Here is a 19,248-nt window from a genome sequence, read left to right as displayed (position 1 = left end):
TCGTACAACAAATGCAAGTGTGGGTGAGTTTGGCCCACACGGGCTCTACGCCCGCGTGGTGGGCACATACATCCCACATCCACCAGTGACCTAGGCAGGTGCCCGCCCGCTGCGCACACCCAGTGGCAGAGCACCTCGCAGCTCAATGCTTAGAGGTGGATAGTAGAGGCTGGATCTCTCTGGCAGTGCGGGTTTGAGACCGGCAGTATTTTGGCCTCCACGACCTTTTTCCTACTTTGCAGAGCCAACCCCAAGGCTCCCAAAAACTCCTCATCGCGGCGCACATGTCGGCGCTACCTCCACAGGGTTTTCTCCACGACCTCGCTCTTGGCTAGGTCACTTCTCTCCTAGTACCTCTTCTCTGCCCAGAACGAATCTTAGGCTCCGCGTTGCGCAGTCTATGCAGCTGGGGCAGGGTCCATTGCACTTTGGCACAGGCAAAGACCTGCCAGCTCCACCTTAGGCGGATGTGGCCCCTTGGGGTGGGACCCGTATGGACACGTTTGCGCTGTCGGTGAAATGACCAGGTAATAGCCAGGGCAGTTTTCCTTGGCCCAGAATCCAGGGCCTGGGAATCCGTGAATACATTTGCGAAATCGTGTTATGTGTGGACACATAGTTTCGTACTTCTAAGAATGTATGTACATCTAAGCAAGTGCATTTTAGACCTTTTCCTGGGGAGAGTCCGTAGGTGGTCCAAGGGTCAAAGGCCTGGAGAGTTTGCAACACGCAGACCTGGGTTATTTGCCCAAGAAACCCAGCGGCGATGGTGCAACAGCTATATTTGGGGACCGCAATCCTACCTACAGAGCCACCGACATGCCCTCTGGCTTTCTCAGGCTCTTTCCTGGTTGGGATCTCACCGCCTGCCCCGCCCCGCCGTCCCGCAACACCCTGAAGTACTGCTGTAGACGCTCTCGGATTCTGTGCCGCCTCCCACCCCTGCGCCCCCACTTCCAGTCCCAGCCCAACTCTCCAGTTAGGAATATCCTTGGCTCATGGAAAACTGGCGCTAGGGAGGCCTGGACGGCCCTGGAGCGGCGCCGTGCAGCCCACAGCTCCCGCTCGGCCCCTCCCCCTCCTGGGTTTACCCTCCTTCCTTCCCCTTCCCAGGAACAGGCGCCCCTGGGGGAGTTCCCCCCGGCAGAATGTGCGTGTTTCTTTAAGAGGCCCCGGGGGGCGCCTCCCAGGCCGCCCGGGGCTGGAGGGGGAGGGCACGGGCGGGGGCGGCTGGCGCCAGGCGGCCGAGGCTCCACAACAAAGCTCCGGCCCCTGTCACTTCGCATCGGCTGGGCCCCGCAGACGGGCGGGGGACGCGCGCTCAGCCGCCCCTCCCTCTCCCAGGCGGTCCTGGGCCCGGGCGTCGGGCGGGCGCGGGCCTCCGGACCTCAGGCCCTTGCGCGCGGTCAGTGCGCTCCGCGCTTCCCGCAACAACGAAATCGGGCGGGGCAGCCTGGGCCGGGTGGGGCCGCGGTCCTGAGCCCGACTGGGCTGCCCGTCCGTCGTCTGGCCCTTAACCTCTCTCGGGGTGAAGAGACACTGTTGGGACCTTCCCCGGGTTGAACCTCAAAGGGGATCCCCGCCGTTGTCTTCGTCTGTGTGACTGGGAATGGATTTGCATGGGCCCGCGCGGAGTGGATGGCAGGAACGCTCGAGGATGTGTGGCCGTGTGGCAGAGGGGACGGACGTGCTTCCGAGTAACGGGGCGCTGGCATAAGACTGGCATTAAGCGCTCGGTAGCATATGAATGTGCCCAGGCTAAGCTCGGTGAGAGGTGTGGCCCTTTGCGTATGACTAGCTGTGTGGGTGCCACTGGGCGCATCCGTCCCCGTCTTTTTTTATTTATTTATTTATTTATTTTTTTTTTTAGACAGATAATTTCTTTCTATTTTTAGTAGAGACGGGGTCTCGCTCTTGCTCAGGCTGGTCTGGAACTCCTGACCTTGAGTGATCCACCCGCCTCGGCCTCCCAGAGTGCTAGGATTACAGGCGTGAGCCACCACACCCGGCCCCGTCCCCGTCTTGACGTGCAGTGTGTGTGCGTGAATGAAGACACTCCCGCGGACAGAGTTGCTTCCCATCGCGGCTTCTCTGCCGGACCCGTACCTCCCGGAGCCTTGGCGCCAGCCAGCCCGGTTTAGCGGCCGGGCCGGGCTCCCCGTGGTCCCAGGTCTGGCTGGGGTGGGGGCCGCGGCCTTGGTGACCCCAGCCCGCAGCGGCGGGTCTGTCCCGTCCACTTAAACAAATTGCGGCTGACAGGCGCGCAGTCTCTCTGGAGCCGCCGCCCGCCCGTCGCCTCTCTCCAGTCCCAATTATCCTGCGCAGGATCGGGCCAACGGGTTGGGATGGGGCGGGGGACCCAGGGAGAGCAGGCAGCCCAACTTCCTCCTGGTCGCCCTGTGGCCCCGGCCTTATGCCAGGATAGGCGGCGGGGCCACTTCCTACAGTTAGGCCCGGGGATAGTGCCTCCGCAGCCACCGCCTGTGTGGCCCTGTCCCTCGTCTTCTAGGCTGATGTGAGGGAGAGGCCCAGCCTGGCTGCTATGGGCCTGGACAGATCCGGCCCTGCTTTGCACCTGAGGGCGAGATCACAAGGCCCAGAACCAAGGTCACGTCCCCGCCGGACTTTGGGTGACTTCCCCAGAGTTTGGGGGGATCCCGTAACCCTGGGAGCTCCAGACTACTCACTGCTCTGGGGCCGCGGTTCCACGGATCGCGGCTGTGCGCTTGGAACACCGCGGTCGGCAAAAGAGACATGCGCGTCTGTGAACTTGCATGTGTGGACGTGCGTGAGTGTGAAATCATGGGTGCGGGTGTTTGGGATCACGGGAGCGGGAACAGGGCACTCTGCCGAGTGGTTTGAGAGAGGGGGTAAAGCGCAGGAAAGACCCCTAGGACGGGCCCACCTGCGACAGAGGGGCGGGGCTGGCCCTCCACGCGCTCACCAGGCTCTTGATTCGCTTTCAGAAAGGCTTATGCAAGGAGATGGGGAGAGAGGGCAGGATTCCCTGGAGCAGTTTGTGGGTAGCGCTCTAGCTGCACCGCCTCCTCCCTCCTGATGCCCTGTTAAGGAGCTACCTGGCCTGTCCCGTTGGCCTCAGTGCCTCGAACCACCTTTTTCCCTTCTTGACCTGCACTTTCCCCTTTGCCTGTTTGGGCTCTGTCGCTCCTCCAGGCAGGACATGCTCCTCTCTCCTCACCTCCCCACCCTTTTACAGATGAGGACTCTGAAGCCCAGGGGTGCAATTTAGCCCAAGGCTACACGGGTGCTGGTGACAGAGCTCAGATGGGACCCTGGGACTTTAAAAGAGAGCATGCCCAAATCCACTCCTTAGAAGGTGGTGATACCATTGCTGCCAAGCTACCTTCCCCTGCTCATACAGCAGGGAGGCAATACTGAGACTCCAGGGCCTCTACCCTTCTCTGGGCTCCTGTTTTGAATACAAGGCACACAGGATGCTGTCTCCCTTTGCCCTAGAGCTTCCAGTTCCAGGTCTGCAGGAGGAGGCTGCTCTCCCAGTTCCACAGGGATGAGGGGGCAGCTGCCGAGTTAGTCAGGGGCCCAGGCTGGAAGCCTGAGGAAGTGAGGCACGGGGGAGTGGGATCAGAGTCCTGGATTGTTTGGGGGCACAGAAGGTCAGCTCAGATTCAGGCCCCTCTAACGGAACTGGCTGAGGCAGGAAGCAGCAAGGTGCAGACGAGTCAGCTGACTAGCTGTGTGACTTCATGACCTTGGGCAAGGCCCTGTCCTTCTCTAGGGCTCAGGCTTATCATCTGCAAAAAATTAGTATCTACCAGTGTTCTTAGGTACCTTCTAGTTAAGAGAGTCTCTGATCTGTGAAAATAAAAAATTACTACTGAGAAACCATCTCCAATTCCAGACTAGGGGCCGCCTGGCCTGACCTATCCTTGTTTACAGAGGAGCTGGCCCTGCTGTCGGTGCTTGTGTGCCGGAATATGCGTTGGGACCACTGGGCCTTTTCTCCTATCAATCCTAGACAGTACCCTCGCTCCTCCAGTTGCCACCCCTGCTCCTGCCAGCCTCCTTCCAGATCATTAAGGTATTTTGCCTCCATCAAATTGATAGGGAGTCCATAGTAATTTGTCCATTGAACAGGTAATGCTGTGAGGATCAGGGACGTCACATGGCTTCCTCAAGGTCACCTGGTCTGGCCACAATTAGATTCATGTTCTGATGACCTCCTAGGTGATGCCATCATGAGGTCTGCTGGGGCTGAGGGTGAGGCAGAGATTGCCCTGGATGTTATCTGTAGAGGATAGGATGCTGGCTGCTCTGGGGGCCAATGGACAGTAAGGTCCCCCACCCTGGGGCCCAGCTCTCACTTCCAGCTGATTACAGACTATGGCAGGGTCTATAACCTCTCCAATTAGCCAGGGGCCTGGCCCAAGGCCTTTCTGATAACCTGTGCTCCAGTGGCAGCCGCCATGGGGCCAGCTTATCTGGCCTCTCTTATCCTCACCCTTCCCCCACATACTCAGAGTTGGCCTGACTGCTCGAGCAGATGAATAACCAGATTGTCCTGCAAGCTCAGCCGACAAGTCCAGCCCTACACCCACCACTTTCCCTGACTGGAGGAGGCCACAGCTGTTTTGCCCCCACTGGAGGGGAAGGGCTGGGCCACAGAGGACTCCTGACTCTAAGCTGCCAGCCAGTTCCCCGCATGGCTGACAGAGCTCCTGGCGGCAAGGTCTTTGCCCCATCCACGTGCCCTAGGGGTTCAGAGGGGCTCGTGCTTCCTAGGGCTCCTGGAGCTTCTGAACCCATTCCCAGGGTGCCAGGCCATGGGCAGCAGGCACAGGCAGACTGGTGGCACTCTTCTCCCTGTCCCCTTTTGACTGAAACACTGCTGTAGCTGGGGCGTGGGGGTGGTGCCAGCCCATCAATGTCTCCAATCAGCTAAATGGGGAAGAGCTGCAGCTTCCTCCGCAGCCCCCACTGGCCAGGCCCAGGCCTCCTTATGTTCCCAGCATGCCTCACTCGGACGTGACTTCTCACCGTGCAGGTGCCCAGGCAGGAGGGACTGTCTCCTGAGCTTACAGAGCGTAGTGTGATTCAGGCCCCCTTCTCCCAACATGCCCAACTGATCTGGTGGAGAGAATTGAAAATTAAGTCTCTTCTCAGTGCCAGGGGAGGGGTGTGTGTGAAGTGGGCAGGGGCCCCAGCTCCGGCGGGATGATTGATTGGAAGTCCTGCTTGTCTGCGAACTCAACTCTTCTATGGCTGTTCCATTAAACTTCACCCCAAACCACACGTGGCTCAGTGGGTTTCCTTCCATCGCCCAAGGCCTCCCTAGTGTCTCTGGAACGTGTGGGCCGGGGAAGAGGGTGACTAGGACTAGCATTAGTCTCCTTCCTGCTCAACACACCTTTCTGCTCCCCCTGCTCCTGTCTCCTTGCTGTCATTCACTTTAGGTACAGAATTGGGAGGGGAGGGAACAAAATCAGGAACTTGTCATCGGAGGTTCTAGCCAGGTTTCATGAATACCTACCTTCTCCTGACCGCCCTCCCATCTTCTGAATTTGAAAAGAGAGGCAATTACAAGGTGTCCCAAAGATGAGGCCAGAGGCTCTGCCAAGCGCTCCTCCCCACAGCAACCCACCAGCATGTGGCGAGGGCCTGACTGGCCTCGACTGCCACACCAGGAGGGTCTGAGCCTGCGGTGCCCCGACACACGCCTCTGGTAATGGGCAAGGAGCTTGGAGAATGGACTTAAATCAGGCCCCACCCAGATTCAGAGCAAAAGTTCTTCCCATTCCTACCCTCCACAGAGCTCCCCCCACCGCAAGTTGCACGAGGAGGGGTGCTGGGAGCCCAGCAATGAGGCCCACAGGACTCTGCTCAGCATTTGGAGAGGACCCTGACCCCAGCGACTCAAGGATAGACACCAATTGCAGCGTGATTTATTAGACAAGACGTGCACTTTGACAGGGCCTCAGTAACCAGTTTCCTTCACTGAACAGTACAGGACCAGGGTAAAAGGGCTTAAAGATAAGAAACAAATTCTTCCCATGAGCTGATGGGGAAAGAAGGGAGGAAGGGGAGGTATCTCCTTCTCTCCTCCTTCCCTAATACTCTGGGCCTCAGCTCACCCCATGCTGGAGTGGGGCTGACCAAGGGAAGCTGGGGGCAGTGTGTGTCACAGCCAGAGGAGGCTGGGGCTGAGACCGTCCACGCAGGGTCAAATGCTCTGCTGGACCATCCACCCTCTCCCCACCCAACATATGGTCACTGTTCCAGGCCCCCGTGGGTATGTTAAAAAATACAAAAGCGGATCCAATGCAGGATGTCATGTGCAAACAGAGAAGGGACTGAGCTTCTGCAGTCTCTCTTGGCCGCAGCCCCCACTGACGGGTGCGGCAGGGGTCGGGTACACGAAGGTGCTCTGGAGAAGGGTCTCTTCTCAATCCAGGTAGGATGGGCGGCTGCTGTCACTAAGCTTAGGGAAGGTGGTTGATGAAAGAGGAGCAGAAACTGAAGGGTAGGACCAGAGGGGGGCTCCTCCCCTCCTCCAGCAGGCGAGCAGGCCAGCCAGCCAGAAGCAGGTTGCTGGTACCTACGGGAAGCCAGTAGGGAAGAGGCTGAGGGGCTGACTCTCGTTGGTGGGGAGTGGAGATCGGTAGCCATCGAAGTTTCTTGGGATGCTGCCACTGGTGGAACCAGAGCTGTTACTCAGAGTCTCGATGCTTCCCTCTCGCTGAAGTTCTGCAAGACAGAGGAGAGGCCAGGCATGGTCAGAATGGGGCATGGGGGGTTAGGGGCACACCTTGGGCCGGGCTGCCTGCCTGGAGGCACCATTCTGGGTCCACTGACATCCTTCTGCAGGGGGATCCCCACCTGTTCCCCAGATGGGCAGGCGGCAGCTCAGGTCACAGGGAGGCTCAGCCAGGGGAGGGAGAAGCCTCCCTGGCTGGCAGATTCCAGTTTTAGACCATGGTCTTTGCCTCATTGTGGGGAAGCCCTTTAGGCCAGAAGTACGGCCACTCTGATGACCTGTGTGGACGGCAAAGCTCTTTGCGGGACACGAGCCCACACCGGCACACACACTCATGCTCAGCCAGCATGCTCCCCAAGTCCACGGGTGAGGCGGACGGGAGAAGCCAGGACACAGGAAGGACCACAGCTTCCCAGCCTGAGCTGTCCCCACCTCTGCTTTCCTGCCCCGCCTGGCCCTGGAGCTTCCACCCCGGCTGTGCGATCACTTGCTCACTCATTCACACCCACACCATCCTCCTGCTGGCCAGGCCTCGGCTCATCTCTGGCACCTCCTAGAAAGTGTCCTGTTTCCCTGCAGGAGGGAATGCTTGGTTTGAGAGGGGCCTACTCCAAGGGAGAAAGGGTCCCGGTTTGCCCGGGGTGACTCCTTTCTCCCTTCCTCTCAGCCCCCAAGTGTCCCAGGTGTCTCTCAGATGTACGTGCTCAGAGTCAACCTGTCAAGTAGGCAGGGAGGCTTCCGCCCTCCCTCCTCCCCTCGCCTGGCCCCTGCACAGCCATGCTGCCAGCTTGGCTGTGGCAACTTGGCCCTCTCAAATTACTTCTTGGCTTTTTGAAGGTGGCCAGTTCCTATTGCCTTTCAGTCCCTCGCAGTGTGCTCTGAGATGTGGGCACACACATACCCGGGCAGTCTCTGGGGTCTGTCACAAGCCAAGATGTGGCAACCTACAACCTATCCTTCTCCAAGGCACACCTGCCGGTGACTTGGGGGCATTTGGCCTGTCCACCTCAGGAGTGCAGGACCTCAAGGCAGTCACTTGGAACAGCAAGGTGTGCTCAAATATTACACTTATCTGGTCTGGCTTGAGACCTTGATCTCCAGCCTGCGCCTGCTCCCAGGCCCCCTGTCACAACACGCATAGCACAGCTGGCTTTGGTTAGGGAATGAAGGGGTCATGGCCGTCACCAGCCAGCCAGGAACTAACCACTGACCTTTGCTCCCTGCAGGCCACCCCAAAGCATTGAGGCTGCCCAGCAGCAGCCGCAGAATGGAGGGGCGGGGAAGGAAGCCACCTGGGCCTAGGTATGAGGGGCCCTCAGGACACATCAGCCAAGTCTGGGGCCCAGGCCTGGGCTGGATGGGGGCACTAGGACACCAGAACCTCTCAGCAGTTTGGGGGCTGTGGAAGGAGGGGGCTGTGGACATAAGCTGAGGGCCTGGCTATGGTCCCTGATCTCCAAGAGACTCGGGCTGCCCTGTTGGGCCTCCACCGGGGAAAGAGTTATCTGGATATGGATAGAAAACAATGCAGGTGGCTGCTGGGTGGAATCTTTTTTTTCCTGCTCATTCTTCAGTCTCACCCTAATTTGGGGGTACAGACCATTATGCCACGAGAGGAAGAGGATGGGAAAGCAAAGAGCAGACCCTGAGAATTCTATATGGAAGCTTCAGACTCCAAGGGGGCTTCCTCCACTCCCCTTTCTCCATAGGCAAGTCAAGGAGTGTGCAGGCAGCGGTCGCTGAGGCCCCATCCAGTTGGGTTTCGAGGCCCTTGCCCTCATGCACGGCCGTCCCGGCACTAGGGGGCGCTGACAGCAGGACCAGGAGGGCAGGGAGCACCAGCAGAGCACCAGCAGTAGCAAGAGAAGCAGGGGCTTCCTGAGGATCTGCACACCAGGTCCAAGGAAGAAAGCCCCAGATGAAGGAGCAGGAAAGACCACCAGGATGGGGGAAGATTAGCCCCTTCTCAGAGCTGAGGGACAGCCCCAACAGCCTTGATGCAAAATGCCAACACGTCCACCTTGCCAGGGAAGCTGAGAAAACCAGAGCCTGGGACCAAGCACGGTACCCCCGCTGTCCTGGGGGCAGGACCCCAGCAACACCCCCAGCAGCCTCAGTGACCCCACCACCTGAGTCTGAGTGGACACACCCCATCCCAGCATGTGACAGTGCGGGGCTGGTTGCCCAGGGCCTTACAAGATGAGCTTGCTGCTCCTCGGGGCCAGGTGAGCCTGAGCTGCCTTGCTCCCACTTTCTCTTCACCGCTTAGGCCCGGGGAAGATGCAAGCGGGTAGGCTTCTCCCTCACCCCACATCCCAGGGTAACCCAGGCCCTGCTGGGTTTCTCTGTTCACTGCCACTGCCCTGGCGAGGCCTGCCCTGTGCACCTGGGACTTCTGCCCTGCAAACCCATGCCAAAGCCAGAGTGGTCTACCTACAGCACAAACCTCATCTTGCTTTCCTTCTGCTTAAAAACCTTCCGCGACTCATAACAGTCCCAAGGATAAGATGTGAACTCCCTAGCACTACAAAATGGCCTTCTATGACCTGCCCCCCAGGCCCCACCTCACTAGAGTCACCCACTATTGTGTCTGAGGAACCAAAGTAACCAGCTGTGCGGTTCTGGACCCCCCGCCTCTCCAGGCTGCTTTAGGCCTTGGGGCCTGTGCTCGTAGACCTTCCTCTGGCTGAGAGCCCTCCCAGGCTCTCTGGGCCCCAGAACACCTACTCATCTTCCAAAGCTTAGCACAAATGGCCACTCCGCCGCGAGCCTGTCCTGTTCCCCTGGCAGAGCTGGCCGGGCCTCATCGTGCTCCGTGCTGACTCCTAGACTAGGCCCTCCAACCCGCCCACGTGTGTCTCCCCATGCAGGTGGAGAGCCCCTCAGGGGCGGGTTCTGTGCCTTATATCTCTGTGTCCCCCGTGGCAATCACAGGGCCTGGAAAATTTCTAGTGCGCCAAACACATTTCTGAAATGAATGAATGAATGAATGACGTGGTAAGGGGAGGTGGGAGCCCATTCTTCAGCATGGACTAACAGTGAAAGAACCAGGGGCCTGGCTGGCCCTGGGACAGTCTCCTGGGCACTTTTCTACAGGTTCTCTCACACCCTTTCTCTTCTTCCCGCTGAGGACAGACAGGAAGCGTGTGGGCTAGAGTGGAGGTGGTGCACGCAGATGCCCCTCCAGTCATCCCGGCGCCCAGCCCTAGGAGCAAGCGGCAAATGGAAACGTGTGGCCTTACCTTCCTCCATCCCGAATGCATGCTTTGTTACTGTTGGGTTGCTCACGGACGCTGGGCTGTTGGCATTGTTTTTTTTTTCCTTTTTTTTTCCCTTTTGAAAAGAAAAGCATTGAGGAATCTTTTTGGAAAAGATATGGACAACGATTGAGAAGTACACGGATCGCTGCAAGCGGGTGGGGAGGGTGTCGGGAGGCGCAGGGATCACACCGGGTGGAGGGGAAGCTTGCAGTGGAGTCCTGCAGTCAACGGGGACAGTGACGTGCATGTGTAGGGGCTGGGGACTGGTCAGTCTTGGGGGGCCCAGAGAGGGAACTGTTGTGACAGTGCCAGGACCCCCTTCAGCATGGGGGTGGGGCAGAGGAGTCACACACTGAGCATGAAGAACAGCTCTGGGAAGGGAGAGACCAGGACCTACCGCCCATGCGGTGCCAGACGGGGCCCCATGCGGGTGGGCTGCTGACGAGGAAGAGGAGAGGGAGGCAGGCTGCACAGTTTCAGGGCCACCTCTGGACCTTTTGACTCACTGGCCCAGCTTTTGGCTGCTACCTTCTTCCCCCACCCCAGGACCCCAGGCCAAAGCAGCTCTCCAGCAGCTGAGGTGGGCTGTAGGGAAAGCCCACCAGAGACCTGCCAGGGCCCAGGAGAGAATGCTGGGGGCTCTGCGACAGGGAGCAAGGGAAGAATCGCCGGCAGCACCCGCCCCCCAGGTGTGGCGATTCTGGTTGATGGGGAAAGGTTACTCTAAATCAGCTGTTCCCCAGGCCCCCAAGTAGGGTAGGGGACGAGAAGTGGCTCCCAGGTAATCAGCTGGACTCAAACATAAGACAATCTCATTGTGACCTCACACTCTCCAGGGACTTGGTACCCCTGGGCGGCAGGTGCTGTGTTCCTGTCTTGCAGATGGCAAAACCAAGGGAGGATAAGAAGCCACCAGCCCGAGGTTATGCACCACCCAAGACAACTGGCTCTGGTGCAGGCCACAGGATGTTGACAACTCCAGGCGTCACTAACACTGGTCCTCACACCCAGCCCGGCTGTGTCCACCCATTCGCCGTGGGCTCTTTCTGGAAAAGGAGCCTGTTGCCCTCAGCTGCCCCTCTGTGCCATGGGCCAAGATGGGCAGGCTGCAGGGGGACAACGGACTGAGAAGCAACTAACAGGGCAGCACCTCAGCTCTCACGAAATGAGTGAGGGATGAGAGAGCCGATCGATCCTCATGCTGCCCCCACTCCACATGGAGCTTGTCAAAATCCAAAGGTGTGAGAGCCAGTGGAGAGGGGCGGCTGGCCTTGCTAAGGACAAGCCAGCCGGTCACCTGGGAGGGTGTGCTGAGGGGACATGGGGAGGCGTCGCTCTCCGTCTGAGAGGAGGACAGACACAGCCACACCTGCCCTGCTCCTGAGCAGGGCGGGCAGAAGGAGCTGCCCCTCGCCCCACAGTGGTGTACTCCCCGGAGCTATGGGTAGAGCATTCCCAGGGAGGGGTTGAAAACTAAGTGAGATGAGGGGGGATCTGGGGAAGCCCAAGTGGGTGGGGGACCCCAGCAGGGGGTCAGAAATGAAGTCTTCCAGCTTGGTGTCTCCAGGTTGCTTCCAGGCTGGGTGGCAGCGGTATGTGTGGCTAATCAGAGGCCCTGAGAGAAGCTCCTTTGGCTCTTATAGGTGGGGCACTGTGGGGAGCCCAGTCTCAGGGACGCAGAGGCCCATTTCTGGGACCTGAGAGGTCAGTGAGGGCAGTGCTGTGTTTGTGGGAAGAGGGTGCCTGGGGCCCCTGGCTCAGCCTCTGGGCAGCCCTGGCTCTTCCACCTCCACAAAGGAGCAGCGTCTATGGCTCAGTACCTGAGCATCACGACGGACGCTGCTTGCTGAAAGAACAGCCAGAGCACTGTGATCGGGCCCTGGCTGCAGCCACCCGCCCCCGTCCCCAGCTAACCACCTAAGCTGCCTGCTGGGTACAGGATTAGACCTCAGGGCACAGTCTGACCCCGCACCACGGCTCTGCCCACCTGTGCAGTGAGAAGGGGGAACGTTTCCCCAGCTTCAGAGAAGGCAGAGGGGCGCCAGCCCAGGTTGGAGGAGGCAGTTTAGGGAAGTGGTTAGAGCACAGGCTCTGGCCACCTGCTACCTGAGAGACTACGGGCCTGTCACTCAAATCTCTTGCCTCACATTCCCAAACATGAGAATAACAGTGTCTGTTTCATAGCCTGGTTGTAAGAATGAAATTAAATAATGCATGTAGAGTGCATCACAAAGTGCTTGACGCTTCCAGTCAACAAATGTGAGTTATGATTGTTGCAATCAGATTAGTCATTGTGATCATCCACAGGACATCAGGGGCCCTGTCCAGCCTCCCTCCCCAGCAGGTGTCTCTGCCATCCGGGCCCCTACCCGCTTGACCTCCACTAGAGCTTGAGAAGGATTCTTTTTTTTCTTTTAATCAAGAAATGGCCCAGGGAGGAAGATGGCAGATGTGTGTTTACAGCTTTTCATTTCCCTTCTTGCCTCCTTGCAAATACTCTCTTCCAAGATGGAAAATAAATTTCCAACCCTGTTGACGTGCATTGATTTTTCCCTCCTGCATCTACCTCCCAGTTCTCCCACATTAGCAGGAACTGTGGTTAAGACCCCTGCCTGGGCTGGGCTTGGTGATAGCCCAGGGGAGCGGACGGCCACACAGCACACAGCAGCCGGCCACACTGCCCTATCTTGCCCAGTGCCTGGCTCAGAGGAGGTTTGCAACAAACAGAAACAGCTTCAGTTCCCTTCTGTTTGAGGGCTCTTGGGTGGGGAGTGAGGGGTGTGTGTGTGTTGGGGTGGGGGGAGTCCTCTCCTTAAGAGTCAGGGATTTTCAGCATTTTCTCTTGAAGGGCTATATGGGAAGGAGACCAGGGACACTGGACTGCTATGAATTCAACAAATTGACTCAAATGGGGTCTTCCCCAAGCAATCAACTTTGTCCCAGCAAGGGGCCTACAGACAGCACCGGGACCAGCTATGCAAAATGGGCCTCAGTGCTGGGAGGGTGTGGATGCATTTTGTGGGGCTTAGCAAAGTTGGCAGCTTCCTGCAGCTGGCACCTGGAAAGATGGCTCAGATGCCAAGTAGGAGGTGGCCCTGGCAGAGGTGGCTAGGGGCTGCTTGTCTTACACCAGTCCTGGGCCTGGAAACTATTGCTCTCTCTTCCAGAGTGTGGCTGAGGAGGTGGGGGAGCGGGGCTGCTCAGTGAGACATAGACTAGTTGGCTGAGATTGCCTCTAAAACCCTGACAGCTCTGTTGGAGACCACACTCTGGGCAGGAGCCAGCCTCAGCCCCCAGGGCACTTTTTAGGAGGTGAAAAGTGCAGCAGTTAAAGGCGGCAGCTATGGGGAGGCCTCGCTTCCCAGGCACTCAGCACACCCACCTCCCAGGCGCCGGCTCCCCTGCACCTTCCCTCTCCCTCCCCTCCAGGCTTCGCTCTCCAGTGTGGGGCTCCTCCCTCCTCAGGCACCTCCCTCAGGCTTCAGAGCTGCACAGACACCAGCAGAGCAGGGGGCCTCCTTACCGACCAGAAGCGAGAGTGGGAGGATGGGGGCTGGGCCTGGGGGAGCTAGAGAAGGGAGTGCCCTTTCTCCTCCAGCAGGGGTTCTGTTCCCTTCCCAAGCAGGAGGGAGGAGGGCAGCTCCTCTGAGCTGAGGGGCTGAGGATGAAAAGACTCTTCCTCCTTCTGATAACAGGCATCCTGGCTTGGGCTGCTGGGACCGGGGAGCAGATGAAAGCAGGGCTAACTCTGGCCTGCTGTTATCTCTGGGGCTTAACACCTAAGTTTGAGCAGACCCCTGGCCGGCTGCCGCCACATACTCTGGTGCCTCAGCACACGCGCGGCCTGCATTCCTGAGAGCTCTCGCCTTCAGCCTGAGCGCTGAGGCCTGGGGCAGCCACCAGCCTAGCTTGTGTTGATGACTCCTGCAGGTACTGAGCCCCAGAATGTTGTTGCAGGAGGCGGCCAGGAGTGCATGGCATATCCTGCCGCCCTGCCCTCCATGCTCAGCTCCAGACACTGGCGGCAAATCTCTGGTGCTCCTGGTGCAGGCTGCCTGGAGCTGCTCCCCTCAGCCACCGGGGCTATGCACAGGTGCCCAACAGCCTCAGCGGGGTTGGCAGGGAGACCTGAGACGCTCCTGAGCATCCACCACCCCTAGAAGGCCAAAGTCGTGACCAACACCTGGAAACGGCTGAGGAGACCAAGACGACTTAGGAGGGAGGGCCTCTCGCGGAGTCCTGCCCCATGGTCACCATGCCTGTCTCTGGGCTAGAGCCGACTGCACACGTGTGCATGGTGCGGGGAGGCAGGGCACTGGAGTTCTAGGCAGAGCTTGCGGCCCAACCAGGTTCCTCTTCCCAGCCTGTGAACTGCTGAAGAGCAATGGTGTTATGCGGGGCCTGAGCCGGAGGGTGCGCTGGCCAGGCTGGGGGCTGGGGTCTTTCCCACCAGAGAGGCTGCCACACCTCACTCCCAGGAAACCCACGCTACCCAGTCCTCCCTTGGTCTTGGCTTCAAAGCAGGATCACCCACCCAGACCACCTCGGCGCCCACTACATTAGTGTAACTTTAAATCCTGACCAAGGCAGAATACCTGCTGTCACACATAATATGCACAGGGACAGAAAAGGCTGAGCTGACCCAGTTCATGTGTCCCTTGTTTGAGGTATTCGGTAACTCCGGCTGGAGCCATGCCTACGGCCAGCCAGGGCTGGGAGAAGCCCGGACCCACCACTCCCTGTGGACGGCCAGAGGACTGTGGCAGGAGGCAGAGACTGTGCTCTGGCTCCAGTTCTGTCACAGACGTGCGGAATAACCTAGGCAAGTGACTTCACTTCTCCTCTGCTTCAGCGTCTGTCGAACAGGAGGGGAGGGTCTGCTCTGGTGACCTGGCTGGGTGTGTAAGGCTCTAATGAGAAACGCACGCGAAGGGGCTTCGAGACGCAGAACCCGCATGGAACACGCATAAGAGACCTCTGGTATCTTCGGTAGCCAAAGGCCCCTGGAGAAGCACCCCTCACCGGAGGGGCTGAAATGCCCTTTCCAGCTGCAGGTCCACAGCACCACACAGGGGGCGGAGCCTTGGCAGATGCCATTTAAGGTTGACTCAGAGCTCTGCGGCACCGCAGATGTGCCTTTGGTGATGGAGAGCACCGGCCAGGTGCTGCCACATGACCTCTTTGTGTGAGGGTGCTAAGGAGGGGCTGGGGGGAGTCTCGGGCACGGCAAACGGGCCTACTCTGCACAGCTATGAAGAGGAGACAGGGCTTGGAAACTGTCCTTGGCACCAGGTGCCTGGCAGCTGGCCTGGACCTGCCTGTCTCCTGAAGTCCAGCCAGGAGGCTTGGAAGACCCCACCCCAGCTCCCAGGCAGGAGTCTTCCCGAGCTACCTCCAGGTAGCACAGGGGCCTGCGGACCACAGGAGAGTCGCTGCTCTTTGAATGCTGCTGGCCTGTAGGCTGGAGTCACATCTGGTTCTCATTCAAATGTCCAAATGTAATTAAATTCTCTACGACGCAGCGGAAGAGTTTGGAAAGATGTGGCTTTCCTCCTTTTCCATCAAGGTTAAGAAATCTCAGTCCCTCATTCCACCAGCAGATTCGCCTCCTCCCTGCCGCTGGCCTGTCCTATCTGCAAAGGCCAAGGCCTGTGCTCTTATCTGTTCTCGAGAGCTTATAGGGCTGGGGCCAATATGGGACATGAAGGGCCCCCAGCTGTTCCATGTGCCCACCTGAGAGGATTAACAGCAGAGGCCAGAGCTGCGGCTTGCCGCTCAGTACGTCCGTACGCTGCCGGCTGGCAGGGCGGGGAGGTTAGTGCCCCACTCCTCCGGAAACTATCTCCCCCAGCTCTGAGGAGACAGCCACTGTGCCCAGGCTTCAGTGACACACCAGTGGCCTTCCACTGATGAGATATGGGGATGTCTTGTAACACCCTGCTGACGGAATCCCCTTGTTGCAACTTGTCATAACAGGAAGCACTTCAGAGTTATGATTCTGGAGTCTTTGGGGCAAGGAGCCCCTGTGCCCTGGCCTGGCCCTATAGCACCTCTTACCTCTCACCCTGAGGCCTCAGCACCTCGTACCTCTCACCCTGGGGCCTCGGGTGCCCTCCCCCATACATGAAGGAGGAGAGGCGTGAGAAACACTGGAGGGATCAGTCTAACAGACAAGGCCAAGAGTGGCATCTGAGCCCTCTTGAGGAATCCACAGACCTCCGCATCTTGCAGGATTGCCTGTCACTTCTGGCCTGTAAGGGCTCTGAGCAGGTTAAGGGACAGCAGAGTCCCAGGTGCAGTCCTCTGTGAGGGGGAGGGTGTCTTGCTCCAGGAGACCCCCTAACCCCAGAGCTCAGTGCCTCTCCTCAGCCTCCTGCTCAGGACTTCCCCATATCCAAGCTGAATGTTCCCTAGATGGGCTGCTTTTCCCACCTTCCCTCCCGCCTGAGTATCTTCAGTTTATGGCTTCTTTTTACTCAGGGATTTATGACTTCCATGGTAATGGGTTCCATTCTACTTCCTCTATGCCTATTTTTCTAATCATTGTGATACAGGCTTTTTGAGAGTTTCTTAATAAGTAGGCGTATTTTTCTTTTGAAACAAACTTTCCTGCAAGTTAGTGACTTATTAGGGGTGTGGATGCTACCCAGAGACAAATGGGGGTCGGGGAGGGGATGACCAGGGCAGGGGTAGGAGAGAATCTTCTAGATTAAACAGTGCTGTGCTGAGGTCCCTTTAAGACTCTTGGCCAGCTCCTGTGTTAGAGTCCCACATGCTGCTCATAAACATTCCTACCAGAGAACTAGAACCACATACAGGCACACAGGCGTTTGTGTGCCAAAGAATGCTCGCCCTGGGGACAGGCACATACACACACAACTTGGTGCGATCCAACCTACCCCAATATCATTGACCTGGCTCTAAAGAAGAATAGTTTTTTTGTATTTGTTTCCAAATGGTAAACTTGACCTTAGTAACAGATTTAATTTCTTGGTGGCATTTAGTGTCTGGCAGCCTTTACATCAGTGATTAAGGATTTAAGGAACCTACCCCAGTTGTCGGTCCGGTTGTCCTAGGCCAAGCCTAGCAGAAGGCATCGTGTTGCCCCCTTCAGGGTCCCAGCCTGTGCTCTCAGGCCCACGCACCGTGGCTGGGACAGCACCACAGTCTCAGTTAATTGCGGCGGTGCTGCCGCCTGTCCAGATGCAAAAGGCTGGGCCGATGCCGGGCTTGCCTTTGTGCTGTGTTCACAGACTGGCTGCTGGTGCCGGGGCTCTATTCATTATTCAATTCAGCCAGCTCAGACGAGCCTTTCCATTTGCTCCTCCAGGAGGAATAACAAATCTAGAAATGCAATTCCACTTTGGTATATTAAGATATTGATTTGCCTGTCGGGTGGAAGTGCATTTGTTCTGTCAGTCCTCCCCTGGGTAAGAAGGGGTTAACCAAATGTTTATCACAAGGCTGGCTTCAGAGTTGAAAGTAATGTGATCAGTAATGAATTTTGTGTTACATTAGGTTGTATAAATGGACAGACAAGCGCAGACAACAAGTGGCCAGGAGTCGGGGCTAATCTAATGATGTAAAAATAGAGACAGCACCAATTATACTAGGGGCCAGCTCCAGGCTCCTGCAGGGACTGCAAATGAATAGGTACAAATCAAATTACTCACTAATAGACGCACTACAAGAGGGGCAGTCAATGGTAAATGCATTAGAGCCTAGTGACCTCTCTGCTCTGCACAGCAGAGTCCGAAAATTTGACTTCCATCTTCAAAGTGGGGGGCAGGGAGTGGTGTTCTCAAAGAAACTCTTGATGGGTGAAGGATGGCCACTGCTCCCCATCCCAAAGCAGTCCCTTGCCAAAGGCACCTCCTGTCTGAGCTGACCTCTTGCCCTCACTCCAGTGCCTCCTGAGCCTGGGCACCCTCTTGAGGGATGAAAACAGCAGTGGGACAAAGCCTTCCACGTGGGCAAGGACAGGAAGTTACATACCACAACACTTCACAGCCGTGTGTCTCTTAGGGGTGAAGTTTTTTACTGCTACGTCAAGGGCTGTGTCTGCATTGAAAATAAAATATTTCTTTAAAGAGGATCACAAAAATGGACCTTTAAGAGGGCAACAAGAACTGAGATCAAAGTGAATAGGTATCAAAATCTGGTTTGACCACTGAGAGCTTTGCAGGGGGTGTTCATGGTCTGTTCCAAGGCACAGAACATCTAGGCATTTACAGATTTCTCACTAGCCCAAACTGATACCATCTTTCACTCTATGCCTCCTCTCCAGACCAGCCAACTGAGATCCTAAACTCCTGTCTGCTGCCCAGGGCTGGGGTTAGGCAAGGATGTGGACATAAAGCCAGTATCTTGGGTAGCCCCTCAGGTTCCTTCCTCCTCTCAGCTTCCATGGATTTAGAAACCCGGCCTGAAGTTCAAAGCTTGCCTGGCGGTGTGGCTGGGCTGCTTAGAGAAGGTTCATGGAGACGCGCTCAGATGCATTAACTGCATGCTCACATTCAGCTCTCGGTGGCTTGGCAATGAGTAAAGTACGAAAGCAAAGAAACTCAGGCCTTCCAAGGACCCAGACCATGCCTGGATAGAGGTGTGGGCCTGGCAGGCTTAGCCCACGCTCCCCCAACCACCCCCAAGGCCAGCACTAAAGTGGAGGTGACATGCTGGTGCTGGCCAACTGGAGCCTGGAGACAATGGGAACATTCCAGTAAAATGAACATGGGGGGCACAGAATAGAAAAGTCATCATGAACAAATGAAGCAACTGGATGGTGATTCTCCCCAAACTCAATTAAGCACACAGAAGGGTGGAGCTACCAGCAATGGAGCTACAATAAATAAACACACGTTGGGGGAGCTAGGGTAGGGCTGTGAAGCCTGGTGATGGGGGATTCTGCCAGCAAATTAAAAAATGTCTTATGCAGTGGGCCTGTAGGTCCCTGGGGGCAGGGGGTGGGGGGGGGGGTAAGAGGAATAGGCAGGAAGAAATAACCAAAAGTCAGAGGTCAGAAAGCTGCTTCTGGCATGGGTACTCCAAGATACCTCCTTCTCTTAAAATCAGTCAGATCGGCTTGGCTTGGCCTTCTTGGTACAGCGCTTTCTATTGCTTCTCAGACTGGAGGCTCTGGCCTCCCAAAGGGTCAGAGGGTCATTTCCAACTTTCCTTTTCTGTCAGTGAATGTGTCTTCCTCTCTTACCAGCCGCCATGCCTAGGGGGTAGTCTGCAGACCTCAGACCATCTTCT

General features: G+C 57.3%; 1 protein-coding gene across 9 annotated transcripts in view; it reads right to left on the bottom strand.

Moving 5' to 3' along the window:
- Window positions 1–5,901: 5,901 nt before the first annotated feature.
- The window catches only part of BCAS3 (BCAS3 microtubule associated cell migration factor), a 555,013-nt gene continuing 541,666 nt past the window's right edge, over window positions 5,902–19,248 (bottom strand). For 2 of the 9 annotated variants that reach the window (XM_069481070.1, XM_069481071.1), the window contains 2 exons: window positions 17,989–18,054; window positions 5,902–6,723 (listed from right to left, as the gene is read on the bottom strand). In XM_069481070.1, the coding sequence (XP_069337171.1) occupies window positions 6,575–6,723; window positions 17,989–18,054 (215 nt within the window). In that variant the 3' untranslated portion in view covers window positions 5,902–6,574. Of the gene's footprint in view, window positions 6,724–9,975; window positions 10,067–17,988; window positions 18,055–19,248 lie in introns of all 9 variants that reach the window. The other 7 variants (XM_069481072.1, XM_069481077.1, XM_069481073.1 and 4 more) reach the window with 6 other exon arrangements.

The sequence above is a fragment of the Eulemur rufifrons genome, chromosome 9, assembly GCF_041146395.1.
Source record: "Eulemur rufifrons isolate Redbay chromosome 9, OSU_ERuf_1, whole genome shotgun sequence".
Lineage (NCBI taxonomy): Eukaryota > Metazoa > Chordata > Mammalia > Primates > Lemuridae > Eulemur > Eulemur rufifrons.
The sequence above is the reverse complement of the archived record's forward strand: the minus strand, read 5'-3'. Positions and strand labels throughout refer to the sequence as shown.